The following is a 16,080-nucleotide window of genomic DNA, read 5'->3' on the forward strand; positions in this document are numbered from 1 at the left end:
TTCCAGCCAGATTTTTCTGCTACTAACTCTCATGAGAGTTCAGTCAGATAAACTATTCTTGCTTATGACAACAAAGATACTCAAGTTATGAATGGAAGATCAGTTTCCTTGGCTGAAAATCCTGACAGAGTGTCAACTTCATAAAGAAAAAATAATAAAACTGTAAGACTAATATACTCACTTGATCCTTCAGTGATTGTGCTGGTTATGGAACTTCCACCAGCTGAACTGCATTTTTTGCTGTCTTTGAACTGTTTCCGTCTCCTGGCCCATTGGTCTATTGCTTCTTCCTGGGAGCTGTCGCTGGCTCTGGCATCTTTCATTAATGGTATCTTTCTGTTTTTATTCATTTCTGATTTCAAGTCTAAATTATAACCAGACATTGTTTTTAAGGAATGGGAGAAATTATATGGTTTCAAAAGTACAGCAATTGAAATAAATTTTATTCCATTACCATTCATAGAAAACAACAATTGTAAGACTTTGTGTTGGATTCCCTTCTGAAAATGCACCTGTGTCCACCAACAAAGGCAGATAGGGTTGCACTGGAAAAAGTGTAAAATTTCTTGTAATGCCCTTTGCATGAGTCCTTGTCCCTCTGATAATAATTAAGTTCCCACACCATCATCAGACTTCTAGATTGCCTTGACTCCTTTCTCCAAACTTAACATTTTTGTCTGTTTTTCCTCTATGTTCTAAGTGCTGTCACCCATTGCTGAAAACTGCCACATTTCCTTTCCAGTGTCACTGAATTATTGAGCACAGTAAGTCTCATACTGTCTCATGCCCAGTGTCTTGGCTGAGTAGGTTTGTATTCCTACATTACAAGTGGACGTTGATTCACATTAACCAATTTTAAAATTTTGCATGCTTATACTTCTTTCTGGATGTGCAAATTTCCTCATTTAAGGTAGGACCTCCACAGCATCACTAAGAATTTCACAGATGGAAAATCAAAATTTGACCATAAATCAAAAGAGGGACAAAGTTAAAGGTTTTGGGTGGGACTAACCAGATAAGGTGATAGCTAAGAGAGAGCACACAGTTATATAATTCTTAGTAAAGGGCAAAAGAAAAGAGGGGAGAATTAAAAAGTAATGCAACAAATAACTACACCTTGCTGTTGTGAGACAAAAGCATTTTTATGCTGTGTGTAAGACCATTGAGGTCTAATGTTTTTGACCATGCAGGCTTCCTTCAGTATCTTCTTTCTATACTTTGTTCTAAGGAACATTTAATTAATTCTCTGCTTGTTGTATTATTTTAGATATTAACCAATATAACCATATCTTTCTGTATATCTGTCTATCTAGTCAAAAGCAAACTTCAGGTTTACTTGAAATTTCCATTACCTGTGCCAAAATTAAGAAACAAACAAATAAAAAACATTAAAAAACAGTCTTGGAGGACATGGCAGTATTTTCTGCAGATATTGTGAACTTGAAAAAGTATTAAAAACTCACTGACACTTTTAACTAAGATTCTTGAATAGTTTTAACCATGATAAGAAAGTACATATTTTTCAACAGTAAAAAAGCCCTAACCTCCTAACCTGCTGGAAACAATCTCTTCTGAAGAGGATTATCTGAATTATATTTGCATATAATGATTAAAATTTAAAAGGAAAAGAAAGATTAAGGGCTTTGGAGTGATATTTCAAATACACACACGAAAATGTGAGTATACATATTCATGTGTATAGATGTAATATAGAAAGCTTACACTGCAGTGTGCAGTGTCCCTGTACATTTTTACATTTTTATGATTCAGAACACTCCTTTTAAATGACCAGTTATATGGATATAGATGAATGGATTACAGAAAGGATTATAAGAAATTTGTTATTTTTTTATTTTTTTATTTATTTTTTAATATATGCAGCTTTCTTAGCTATATAAATAGAGGAGAAAGGGCGGTTAAATTATCTGCTATGGTCATTTTATGTCATATAAAGGCTCAGCCATAATTAGGACCAAGATGGACTTAGAATTCAATATTTGCTTAGAAACCATAGATTCCAAAAATAGATTTATGTGATTTTGAAATTGTGACCAGAGCTCTAATTAAATGCCCCATGCCAACCGTAAAACTCCCATGTTGTTTTGGTATTTGCTTCTCTCACCAGAAGCATCAGATGGGTTGACTGTTTAGCACAGGAAAACTACTTCTTGAGCACAGCTGCTTTAAATATTTATTTATTTTAAAAATTTAAATTACTTGGCTTACAAGATTACTCCTAGGATCCTCAATATGGTAACTACATAGTATAACCAAATGGCTAAAGTATACCACTGTCATCTTTTTGTAAGGACATAACATACTTTCATATTCCCAAAGATGTCACTAGAGCACTAAGACAAGTATGCAGAGGTGTGTAAGGGACATTAACTATAAAAATCTTAGAATACCTACCTTTCTGACTAATCTGTTTTACTGATGACAGGGGGAAATCTATATTCTGTTGAAAATCTTCTTTCATTTCAACCTTTTTCTCAACTTCATCAGAGCTGGATTTGGCTAACTGAGGTAGTTGATTTGCTCCAGCCTCTGTTCTTATGCTGTCATCAGTTGATTGTTTACTACAAAAGTTCTCCGTTCTTTCCTTGATATGTGATTGTTCTATGAAAATTTCTTTCTTTTCAGTATAAGCTGAAGAGAGAGATAATATGGCAGTCTGTACAGAATCATTATGGCAATTGATTTCAGGAAGGGTATTTCCAGACATACCTTGTATTTCAGAAAAGCTTTCTAATTCATTATCTATGTCATGATCCTCAAGATCCAATAGCACGGGGGATAGCAAAGATTTTTCTTGTGTACTACAGAAAAGTTTAGGCTCTTTTCTTACTGCAGAGCCAAAGGAATCAGGTACCAATTTAGTATCACCTTGGACAATGAGTCTTCGTTCTAGTTCTCCAGTTATTACAGTCATTACTGATCCTCTTCTTTTCTTTGTTACATCAGGTTCTGTGGAGGATGTCTGAACATTTTTCTGTATGGTTGAAAGTTGGTTTGGAATGCATTCTATAGAAGCATAATTAGTACTTTCCTTGTCACTAAAAGGTTCACCTGTGGGGGTCCTAGAAAGTGGAGAGACCTGTACCTGAGTTTTGTTCTGTAAATCAACATGCTTCTCTAGATGGTTGTACTCTGGTCTTTCTCCATCTAAAACATCTTCAGTAGACTCACTGTCTTCCTCCCATATGGCTAGGTTTCTCAAAGGCTCTGCATGCCCATTTTCTTTTTTCTCGTTTATAGTATCAATGGAATGAAGACTTCCCATTAGTATTTCTTCTGTTTCCTCACCTTGCCCCACATAGTCTGCATAGTCATTCAGTAAGCAAGTATCATCTAGACTTTCTTCAGGCTCAGATGGGTAAATGGCAATATTATGATCAAATGAAGTGAAAGCATACTGATATGGAGACTTAAGACCTTTCAAATTTCTCAGTGAAGAGGTCAAGTCGGGACACATACAAAGTTCTGTACAGTGGTTATGAATGTGTGAGTTCTTGCCACAGATGTCTGCTTTGGTCTCCTTAGGTGGTACTTTTAAGGACAAGGATGGTAATGAATAGAAGCCAGAATCCCTTCTAGGGTGAACTGGTGATGGTACATCAAGGGTAGTATCAGGGAAGGACTTTCTTCTTGCTGGTTTTTGCCCTGTATCATTGCACTTATAAATGTTATTTCTTTCTTGAGCTGCTGCACTGTTCTTATTGATGTGCTCCTTCCCAATGTTTGAATTATTCAAGGTATTACTGGCTAGAAGACTGTTTGTATTATTCATTTTTGAGAAAAGTATTTTGTCTTTTGAGAAATCTTCCTTTTCATTGTTGTGGTCTTCATACTCATTTTTGTTATACTTACAGAAGTAATTTTCCCCCTCCCAAATTCTCAAGGCTGTAGTGAGGCTGTCAGGTTCCTCTCCTTCATTATCAGGATATGAAGAGACCCCCTCTGCAATAGTATCTAAATGCATTTTGTCACAGTCAGCAAATTCTTTAGGTGGAGGGAGAATTATAGACCCATCTGGGAATATAAATTCTTCTTTTTCATGAAAGTGAAAATGTGATTCACAATCTGTATTGCAAGGTGCCTTTGTTGCATAATAATCCATTTCATTCCAATATGTATCTCCACATTCCTTGTTGCAGGTTTTCCTCTGTTTACCAGGTTTGATGTTAACTTTTAGGTTTTTCTTTTTGTTAATATATTCTACTTTAATTTCCTTTCCTTCAAAGTTCATTTTCAGGGAGGCATTCTTGTTGAGAGCAGTTTGAATTTTGTGTGTAGAAGTTCCCTTACACTTCCGAATGTCTACTTCTGAATGGTCATTTGGAGGACTTTGGTATTTTGGACATCTTGAACACTGGCTTTTCTGGTAGTGTCTTTCATGGCAGTGTTTATTGTTCTTTGAACTTTTCCTTTTCTCAGCCACAAGATTTGTTCCAGAATCAAACAAAGAAACATTCTTAATTTCTACTTTCACATTAAAAGACCTGTGTTTTACTTCTGCAGTAATTATTCCAGCAGCCAAGCTAACAGACTTTGCAAAATCTGGTTTGCCCCACACAGTAATTTGTCCTGTTGATGAACCTCCTGATTCACCGAAAGTTACTGTAGCAAGGATTTCATTTTTCAGAGAAGAGAACATTGGAGGAGTGCAGTTCTTTTCCTTCTTTCTTTCTTTTTCATTGTCTGATACATTGTCTCTATCTTCAGACACATCTGAACTACTCTGATCCTTGATTTCGTGATCTTTTCCATTTTCTTCAGAATCCCTTACATCTAGTGGCTTAGTGAAGTGAGCCAGAGATTCATTTGCTTTATTTTCCTGGTTTTCTACATTTTGCTGGCATTTACAAGTGAGTGACAACTCTTCATCTAATTTAAGATGAAAAAAAAAAAACAAAAACATTTTCCTACGTTTTGGTAAACAGTATCACAAATGTATGATTAGCTTTGAGACACTTTTAATTGAAAATGACTACTTAGTCTTTAAAATGTAGTATATTTTCTACAACAGTATGTATTTTTTTCTTTTTTCAATCCAGCATTTGTTTCTTTTGTCTTAGTTATCTGATAAGTAATATGAAGGGTATATCATGTTAACTCACTCTAACTAGAAGAAATTAATATATTAATGATTTTTCTTTTCTTAGAAAGGTTCACAGTTTTTAGGTGATAGGGTATTCTTTTTGCATTTAGAAAAACGTACCCCTTTTACTTCTATTATTCCTTGGAGTATTTACTTCATTCCTGTGGACACGCTGCGACAATCAATATCCCATTGCATGCTTGCAGTTCCAGGTAAATTACATGGAACTTGACTTTTATAATCTTTTTACAGATGAGCAAACAAAGGGATTAATGAATATTGTCACAATTACACAGCGCATCAGTGGCACATTCCCAGGAGGTATGAGCCCTGTTTGAAGCAGAAAATACTGTTTCCTGGCAGGAGATACTAGGCAAGATTTCATAGTGTTTATACATTTATGTGAAATTCTGCCTTGCTTGGACTTTTTAAAAGATATTTTTAAAACTATTTTTAGAATTATTCATATGCATTATTAGAGGATAATAGTTTACAGTTTATTTTACTTGGACAACATTCATTTAGAAATTTACAGTAAAATGATGACAATTTTGACAATGTGAGGCAATTAAACATCAGTATTTTTGGAAAGACTGCCACAAATAAGTACAATAACAGCTCTACTAGAATAAGACATATAGTCTCATCAAGACATTGGCTATATTTACTACACTTGAGTGTAAATCTTCCCAATTTGAGAAGCAGCCTTGGGCACAAACACTTCTGTCTTGATGAGTGACTGGATCAACCACTTATGATTCTGATGCTTTTACTTCAAATCAAATATTTCTGTAAACTTACATTCTCTGGAATCAGAATTTTTTCTGCCCTTGTAGCTTTTTCTTCTTTTTCTACTCATTTCTAAGACCTGAGGGCATCTGGGCTCCACGCTTCTGTGTGGGAGGGAAAACAGTGTATTGTAAGAAAGTTACTCCAGAATAATTTTGCTCTCTAATTCTCTTAGGCTGTCTAAGCTGGCTTGTCTTCTCTATAGCCACTGACTAGCTATAATGAAAAATACAAAAGTGCTAGAGCTGGTACTAATGCAGGTACTTTCCAGTCTTGGTTACTTAGGACCAAATTTTCAAAGTTGTTTCTAAGTAGTAACTTAAAATATCAGTTAGCTTTATTTGTTTAAAACGTACCTAATATACCATAGTCTTCAGCTATGGGACCTAAACAAATACTCATTGAATTTTGTGGAACTTTTGGGACATGACTGGTGTCCTTCAGCCCATGATTGGATCTGATTCTGATTTTTGGACATTAATATTGTGCTTTAAGCATTAATTTTTAATTCATTCTTGTTTCTATATATAATTAAATAATTAATAGTCTTTTTTTTTTTCTTTTTCTTTTTTTTTTTTCTTTTTTAAAAAAATACAGACTGAATGTTGGAAAACAGCTGGGACTAAGTATATAACTGAGCCATGTGCAGAGCAAACTGAGACCAATCCGTAAATCAGAGTTTGGGTTATTCCTTTAATTTGGTTGTGGGAAAAAATAATTGTCTGAGAGTCATACTTTTTTTCAATGTATAGAGAAACTTGTTAAATGTAAGATTAGCTGTTAATGCTATCTTGGTATTGAAGGTCTACCCTAGCAAATATTATTTGGAGATGGACAACTTCTAATATTTCATTTTTTAGAGAATCACAGAATCACAGAATCATCTAGGTTGGAGGAAGACCTCCAAGATCATCTAGTCCAACCTCTGACCTAACACTAACAAGTCCTCCACTAAACCATCTCCCTAAGCTCTACATCTAAACATCTTTAAGAGACCACCAGGGATGGTGATTCAGCCACTTCCCTGGGCAGCCCATTCCAATGCTTAGCAACCCTTTCAGTAAAGAAATTATTCCTAATATCCAACCTAAACCTCCCCTGGCACAACTTTAGCCCATTCCCCCTCGTCCTGTCACCAGACACGTGGGAGAATAGACCAACGCCCACCTCGCTACAGCCTCCTTTCAGGTACCTGTAGAGTGCGATAAGGTCGCCCCTGAGCCTCCTCTTCTCCAGGCTGAACAATCCCAGCTCCCTTAGCTGCTCCTCATAAGACTTGTTCTCCAGACCCCTCACCAGCTTTGTTGTCCTTCTCTGGACTTGCTCAAGCACACCTCGGGGTCCTTCTTGTAGCGAGGGGCCCAAAACTGAACACAGTACTCGAGGTACGGCCTCACCAGAGCCGAGTACAGGGGGACAATCACTTCCCTGGACCTGCTGGCCACACTGTTTCTTATGCAAGCCAGGATGCTGTTGGCCTTCTTGGCCACCTGAGCACACTGCTGGCTCATATTCAGCTGACTATCAACCAATACTTCCAGGTCCTTCTCTGCCTGGCAGCTTTCTAACCACTCATATCCCAGCCTGTAGCTCTGTTTGGGGTTGTGTCCCAGGTGCAGAACCCGGCACTTGGCCTTGTTGAACCTTATACAGCTGGCCTCAGCCCATCGGTCCAGCCTATCCAGCCTATCCAGGTCTTCCTGCAGAGCCTTCCTACCCTTGAGCAGATCGACACATGCACCTAACTTGGTGTCATCTGCAAACTTACTGAGGGTGAACTCGATCCCCTCATCCAGATCATTGATAAAGATATTAAAGAGAACTGGCCCCAGTACTGAGCCCTGGGGAACTCCACTAGTGACCAGCCTCCAACTGGATTTGACTCCATTCACCACAACTCTCTGGGCCCGGCCATCCAGCCAGTTTTTAGCCCAACGAAGTGTATGCCAGTCCAAGCCATGAGCAGCCAGTTTCTTGAGGAGAATGTTGTAGGGAACGGTGTCAAAAGCCTTACTGAAATCAAGGTAGACCACATCCACCACTTTAGCTCATCCACCCAGCACGTCACTTTGTCATAGAAGGAGATCAGGTTAATCAAGCAGGACCTGCCTTTCATAAATCCATGCTGACTGGGCCTGATCTCCTGGTTGCCCTGCAAGTGCCGTGTGATGACACTCAAGATAATCTGCTCCATGAGCTTCCCTGGCACTGAGGCCAAACTAATAGGCCTATAGATTCCCAGGTCTACCAACCTCCCTTATTGCAGATGGGCTAGCATTTGCTAGCTGCCAGTCGACAGGGACCTCCCTTGATAGCCAGGACTGCTGATAAATGATGGAAAGTGGCTTGGCCAGTTCTTCCGCCAGTTCTCTCAGCACCCTCAGGCAGATACCATCTGGCCCCATCGACTCGCGTACACGCAATTGCTGTAGCAGTTCGCCAAGCATGTCCTCGTGGATTGCAAGGGCCACATCCTGCTCCCCATCCCCTTCCACCATCTCAGGGTACTGGCTATCTAGAGAACAACTGGTCTTGCCACTAAAGACTGAGGCAAAGAAGGCATTAAGCACCTCAACCTTTTCCTCATCTCTCGTCACTAAGTTTCCCCCCATATCCAGTAAAGGATGGAGATTCTCCTTACTCCTCCTTTTCATGTTAATGTATTTATAAAAACAATTTCTCTTGTCTTTAATAGCAGTAGCCAGATTGAGCTCCAAATGGTCTTTGGCCTTTCTAATTTTGTCCCTACAGATCCTTACAATATCCTTATAATCTGAGTGGCCTGCCCTCTTTTCCAAAGATCATAAACCCTCTTTTTTTTCCTAAGCTCTAGCCACAACTCTCTGTTCAGCCAGGCCGGTCTTATTCCATGCCGGCTCATCTTTGGGCACATGGGGACTGACCACTCCCAAGCCATTAAGATTTCCTTCTTGAGGAGTGCCCAGCCTTCCTGGACTCCTCTGCCCTTCAGAACTGCCTCCCAAGGGACTCTGCCAACCAGTGTCCTGAACAAAGTCTGCCCTCCAGAAGTCCAAGACAGCAGTTTTACTGGTCTTCCTCCTGACTTCGCCAAGAACAGAGAACTCTACCATTGCTCACTCTGCCCAAGTCAGCTCCCAACCACCACATCTCCCACCAGACCTTCTCTGTGAACAGAAGGTCCAGCAGGGCACCTCCCCTGGCAGGCTCACTAACCAGCTGTGTCAGGAAACTCATCTTCCACGCTCTCCAGAAACCTCCTAGACTGCTTCCTCTGAGCTGTATTACATGTCCAGGATATGTCTGGGAAGTTGAAGTCCCCCACAATGACAAGAGCTGATGATTTTGCAACTTTTGCAAGACGCCTGTAGAATTTCTCATCCATCTCCTCATCCTGGTTTGGCAGTCTGTAACAGACCCCCACCAGGGTGCTTGCCTTGTTGGTCTTCCCACTGATCCTAACCCATAGGGACTCAACCTTATCATTCCCAGTCTCAGTCTCGAGCTTCACAACATCAAAACACTCTCTAACATAGAGAGCCACCACACCACCCCTTCTGTGCTGCCTGCCCTTTCTAAAGAGCCTATAGCCAGTCATTGCAGCACTCCAGTCATGGAAGTGGTCCCACCATGTTTCAGTGATGACAACCAAGTCATAGCTAGCCTGTTTTGTCATTGTTCTTGTTTTTTAGTCCTACAGCTGAGATGTGCTAACAGAATTAAGAATTCATTTTCAGTCTTAGTCACACTAATAGTCCCATTGACTTGAAGAAGGATTAGCTGAATGCATCAGACCCTGCATTAGGGACTGTTCTGTCCACTGCTAGACACTTGATGAACGCTAGTCCAATTAGCTTAAAAGACAGCAGAGGTGTTCAGCAGTTCACTAGATGGAAACCAATGTCCGCTAATAAAGTGCTCTACGTGACAGGTTGTTCTTACTACACACACTGTGTTTGGGTTAGCTCAGAACCTGTGAACTCAGAAAGATCACTCCTTGCCATCACAACTGTTAAAACTTGGTCTAGAATGCATCCAATTTCACTGTGAACAGTATTCCTGGTAGAATTTCTTTCAAGATAATGCAAGTGATGACAAGCTCTGTGATAATAAAGGCAAGAAAATGCTTTTCTTTTTCCAACATGTGCCTCTGGGATCATGTTGTTAGGCAGAAAAAGCTGCCTTCATAATATTTCTTAGAAGTAAAGTGGAAAATGTAGGGATTATTTTATTTCATTTTTATATATCGGTATTTTTATGTGAAAACATTTGCTTTCTTAAGTTTTCTAGAGAAGAGTGTTCGGTGAAACTATATGATAATTACAAGGCACTGGCAGAAAAGACAGACTGAAAAAGAGAAGGAAAATGTATAGGAAATATTTAAACATTGAATCAATGATGTGGTGACAATACATTTGCAAAATGCTTTATGTTCCTTCAGGACAGTGTTAATTGCCCTTTTGGGGTGGAAAATATCTTTCCTATAATTTCAGTGTCTCATGTTCTAGAAGGCATGGCTATAAATATATTTAGTGGCAGTTCACGGGGTAACTCCACATTAAATTCTATACTTAAATTATTTCACCTTTTACAGACTGTACAAGAACAATGTCACAGAATACTCAAGCACCATTAAAAGTGCTTGATGAAATTCCATAAGGTTGAAACACCTGAAAAAGTCCTTTCACTGCTTTTTCCTTATGGACTTCAACCACGTCAAAACTATCTCATTTCTCTCTTCCCTTTGGATACAGAATCCCCTCTCCTCCCTCTTTTTTTGCCTTCATTACCCCAGATATTCTTACTTAACATGGAATTTTGTGTTCATTCACTTCCATTCTGTCTCCTTTTTCTTCTATTTCTCAGTATTCTTTTGCTCCATGCTAATCTTTTCTTTCATTGATTTTGCTCCTCTGTCACATTAACTCTATCATATTTGGCCCTGTTTCACTGCTTACTTCCTCCCCTTCTTTCTTCCTATAAAATTGTTCTTAAAGCTAGACTCTTCCTTATAAATTCTTCCTTTCATTTTCCTTAGAGATTGTATTTTGTGGCATATTACCCATATTAGCTTTTGTGCAGATGTCCCACAAAAAAATTATTCTAACAGACAATGCCATTTTGAGTATGACAGCCTAATACTTCCATAGTCAGAGAAGAAGCAAAAAGGGCTTATTTATTTACCTCTTATTTACCTAATTCAAGTGCCTCTTATTCGAGAACTTTCTTTATTTTGCCCTCCCTTCCCCCGCTTCTTTAAATTTGCAAAAATGCTCCAAATCTCCTTATCAAGCTACCTTATTTGAATAATTTCTCAACACCCAATTCTGCAGTACTTTTGTCAAATAATGTATTTTATATGAGACATAGGCAAGAATAGAGAAACATTATCAGAAATACCATGGTAGTGTTTCTTACTCAGCTGGTATGCATCTTACTTTCATTTGTTTATCATTTGCTCTATGTGTTTTCCTGAAAACAGACTGGTCTTTAAGAATGTCTTTGCAAAATGTCTAGAACAGCCATTTATTAATATGGGGCTGTAACAGGACCCTAAAGCACTTCAACAAATTTAATTAAAACATGAATTACATGGCTGCAAAGAATCAGCTTGCATTCAAATCGAACTCAATAGTTATCTGACAGTATCCAATTAGCTATGAGAATAGTACATCCAAATGAAATGCTTAGAAAAGCATGGGTAAGCAAAATTGCTCTGCAACTGATGTGCTAGGACCCAGTGATTAATCATTTTATTTCATTAAATGTTCTGTGGGACTTTTAATAAAGCACACCTAATCATGATCTTTTATTTTCAGCTGATCAAAAGACAGCAAGTACCAGCCAGAAATATTTCTGCAGATCTGGTTCACAAGGAAAGTTACTGTCTAAGCAACAAGACACAAAGGAGCATATTCAGGAAAACCTTACCTCATGTAACGAAATTTTGCATTATGTTGGACACACATAAACAAGTGACACCAGAGCGTTAAATAAGTTTTGAGTTAAATAAGTTTTGATCACTTTTTTTTTTTTTTAAACAAACAAACAAACAAACAAACGCATAGCAGGAATACTATTCTGGCTCCTGTGTTAGAAATGGCACCCTTTGCATTAGTTTTAAAAAAGGCTAATAAAGTAGCAGTCAGTCAAATATCTTCAAGACTATTTTAGCTTACAATTGAGAACACAAGTGACAGGGAATTCATATTGAAAAATTACAGCTGAGCCATCATAAGCTTGTGTGTGTACAAGCATTTGTGCCTTCTTAGGGAGAAGACAAGGCATAGGTCCAGTTTTCAGTTCTTAAATTCAGCAAAGCCGTATGCATTTTTTTTTTTATAAAGCTAAATGAAAGATTCTGCATTTTTGCTAAGCTAATCTTGCTTTTTGTTTAATTATTCAGAGTCTCTGCTGTAACATGAGTAATGTATTACTAAGGATAGGCATTTATTTAATGTTTCTGAAGTTATTTCATTTCTGAATCAAATTGTTTGCTCCTACTGTCATTTAATTTTCCACTGCAACAAAATTGTGAACCAGTAGGTGGCTATGCTGTAAATAGTGCATATAGAAATCACCTGATGACTTTAAGTACCATGTAATAAACACTTCTCATTACTGACCACATTTTTACAGTGGAGAATATAAGTACAATACCATGGATGCTCATGTATTTATTATGTGTGTAAAAACAAATTTTCTTACAACTGTCATAAAGAACATACTTTATTATGTATTTTTTTCTTTGTTATAGTGGATGAAAATATTTTGTCCTCAGCAACAGTTCAGAAAATATATTCAAAACATTTACCATGAATTTCCATTTCTGTTTTCACTGTTGGGTCTCTGCTATTCCTGTTCTGAGACCAAAGGAATAAATGCCAATTTGAACACCAGCTGGATCAGCTCTCTTCTTGTCAGTGAGTTTGCTATACTGATGTTTGGTATCTTACACTGAGTTACATTTAATTGGCTTTTTTGTTTTGGCAGATAATTCATTCTTTCTCAGCATTAGTCATGAGAGCAACTAAATGAAATACCTCACATGTGCAATGTGGCAAATGGCCATGAAATTAGAAATCTCACTACTGTTTCCATTCACAGGTAATAAAATTTCTGTAGTAAAATGGTGCTACCAACAGAATACTACAATCCTTTGTCAAGTCAAATTATTGAAGTTTTCTGAACTTGAGAACAGTTCATCCATCATAACAGAAATAACGTAAATCTGGAATCTTGAATGCCACTTGAAACTCAGCTCACCAAGTGAAGCCTGTCAACCTGTCAATCAAGTAATACACTACCACAGTTAACCCTTTGAAAATATATTAGCTTGTTTTGAGATAGTCTGCAAATAGAAAATATAAATTATGGTTATTTGAGAAAAATCTGTCATTTCTTATAGAATGCATTAAGGACAAAAATTATATCCTAGCTTCTAGGATTCAATTTCCACTGTTTAAAACGGAAAAATTTAGATACTGTATTTCCTGACTATGCAGTTTCCACGGTCAGTTTCTTCAGAAGGGGAATTTCAATTCCATAGATAGGGAGCAATGTGGGTTTAGAGTGAAAAAAATAATAATAATAAAAAAAGTGCAATGTTTAATACTTCATAGACTCATTTTTTAGGAGGAGTTTTGAGAAAAGGTCTGCATTCCTTCACTGAACTGGGAAGGACAGCTCCAGTGTCAGAATGGTTCTCTCCTTAGAAAGGAATACGAAAGTACTTTAACAAAGATAGTTTAGAAAGCAGGATGAGGAAATGGTAGGAGAACAATCTGCAATCCAGGCTTATTTTAGTGCAAACTGAATTTGTAAGCTTTTCTAGTCAGTGGTATGTAACATTTCTTCTTGATTAATGTCCCTGTAGTCTTATCATTATCTTTCCTCACCTTTCAGATCTGAAATGTTATCTGCAGGAAGATAGTTCAAAAGAAACAAACAAGCAAACTAAATCAAACCATTTTATTCACACATGCTTTCAGTTTTGAAATTACACAGTACTAAACTTTAGTTCCTATATGTTAAAATTACAGATAATAGTCTTAGGAACCAAAAATCCATTTTAGAAGTATCTACTGTTTAGGAAAACATTCTTATTTATTAATAATAAAGAAAATCCACCTTAAAAATCCCTTTTATTTATGAAACCATCATTCTTATTTGTTCACAAAAACTATATACTCAGTTCAATTTCAGTTATACCTAAGTATAACTGAAATTCTTTAAACTGTATCCACTGTGAAAAAACAACTTCAGAAATCTCCCATTTTACAAAAACTGATGAGTTACAATGTTTATACAAAATATATACTGACAGGGGTGCTACTTAAAATTAAAAAGATGTTTATACTTACTGTTACTATAAGCGAAGATTCATTCTCCACAGATGCTTGCTTGCTATTATAGACTCTGTGAATAGTTTGCTTTTCTAAGCTCTTAAGGGTTGTGCTAGCCGTCTTGCTGAGGCTTAATAGGATAACAAGTTCATTTTTTTTTTTCCTTTGGACTTATCCACTTCTGTACTGTCAACCCCAGTTGGCAATGATATGCAGCGTACATCTACCCTTCCAATCACTGAAGCAAAAAAAGACTACTGCTTATTTAACTCTTAACAGCTGAAGCAAATATGAAAAATAGTAACTCAACTCACTCAGGCTTTATATTTGTCAATTGTATCTGAAAAGTCTTAGCCAATAAAATTACCTATCCTGAAATTAAAGATAAGAGAGAGAGCAATGTTGTTCACAGTCTTGCTCCACTTCTTTTTCTATTTCTGTCCCTTAAGCTCAGAATCTGATTAGTATATTTAATTCCATGAAGCATCATGACTGGTCTACCTTTAATCAGCCTACTAATATCCAGCCTTTTTTCCTTCACATGGTGTAGAATTCAAGATCATCATTTACCAATATTCCTACAAAAAATACAACTCATACTGTTCATCATGTATTATTGACACTGGAAAGATTTTATTTTTCATATGCTCATACATTTCTAATACAAAAAATGAGACAGAAGTATGCTTATGCATATGTTTAATAAAAATCTCACAAAGGTATTTGTAACATGGGCATACAGCTTTGTTAGTAGCATGAATTTTGTGTTTAAAAAACATCTATTTTTTGTCCACTATGTTTTTTATTATAAGAAATAGAAATAACATAGTGGACAAAATTCGTATCTAAAAATATATACTGAACAGAAGTTAATTCTCATTAGTTGACTGGCAAACTGGAAGAGAAAATGTTTTGAGAATTTTCTCTAGTTACTACTTACACTTTTTGCTTTGCTAGCACAGAAGAAGCAAGACAGAAGAGAGGGATAGATCATTACCACACAACATGAACAAAGTCCCTCCATTTTTTCCAGGATGGCATTTTCTTAACATACTGCATTAACTTAGTGGTAAGAAATAACCTCCTTGCACAGCTGCAGTCTTTTGGATGAAGCATACAACTAAAATGTTACGGAGTTGTTATGCTGATCATATTCCAGTGAGAATCACTACGCTTTCTATTTAATTTCCACGCTAAATTTAATTTGTGCCTTTCCTAAATTGCTCTGGTTGCTAAATAGCTACAGTATTTGGTTCTTCAATTAGATATTTCATACATAATCTGAAAATAACCATCCTTCAGAAAATTTCTAGGGATAGGTATTTTCAAACTAAAACAAAAACTTGCAAACAAGTCAAATTAAGGTAATAAATACCCAGGAAACGTATCATTTTAAATAGGAGATTAAAATGATTAAATTAGTTTTCTTAAAGAAATGATGTTTGTCCCCTTTACTGTGAGTGGTTCATCTGCTGAAGAAAAAAGGACTGCTAGTTAGCTTTCAAAAATGTATATACATTTAAAAAATGTTGTAATTATCACCAAAAGTTATTAGAAATGAGATCATTAAAAGATCATTAAAATATTAGTCACAAACGCAGATTACTAAAATACTGTTTTATTTTCCAACCTATGCTTTTTCTGCCATTTTCATGCTGTAAAATTACTATTCTTCAATTACTTATTAGCATTGTAACTACATATACATATTTCTTACACAAATTCTCAATTAAAAAATCTGAATCAATATAAATATTGGTTATGGTCATCTTCTTCTGAGTTTCACAATTACAAACCAACCTTTATAGCAATCCACCTATATATATAATCCACCTATATTAATTTACTACATGAAAAAAAAAATCA

The 16,080-nt window shown here is 36.7% G+C and overlaps 1 protein-coding gene across 1 annotated transcript in view; it reads right to left on the reverse strand.

Moving 5' to 3' along the window:
• The window catches only part of LOC118156145, a 49,751-nt gene extending 34,734 nt beyond the window's left edge, over positions 1-15,017 (reverse strand). Inside the window, exons 1-4 of the mRNA XM_035309959.1 lie at positions 14,233-15,017; positions 5,903-5,994; positions 2,413-4,887; positions 182-364 (exon numbers count right to left, since the gene is read on the reverse strand). Coding sequence (XP_035165850.1) covers positions 182-364; positions 2,413-4,887; positions 5,903-5,960 — 2,716 coding nt within the window. The 5' untranslated portion in view covers positions 5,961-5,994; positions 14,233-15,017. The remainder of the gene's footprint in view (positions 1-181; positions 365-2,412; positions 4,888-5,902; positions 5,995-14,232) is intronic.
• Between the last annotated feature and the right edge of the window lie 1,063 nt (positions 15,018-16,080).

This window comes from Oxyura jamaicensis, chromosome Z, assembly GCF_011077185.1.
Source record: "Oxyura jamaicensis isolate SHBP4307 breed ruddy duck chromosome Z, BPBGC_Ojam_1.0, whole genome shotgun sequence".
NCBI classification, from domain to species: Eukaryota; Metazoa; Chordata; class Aves; order Anseriformes; family Anatidae; genus Oxyura; species Oxyura jamaicensis.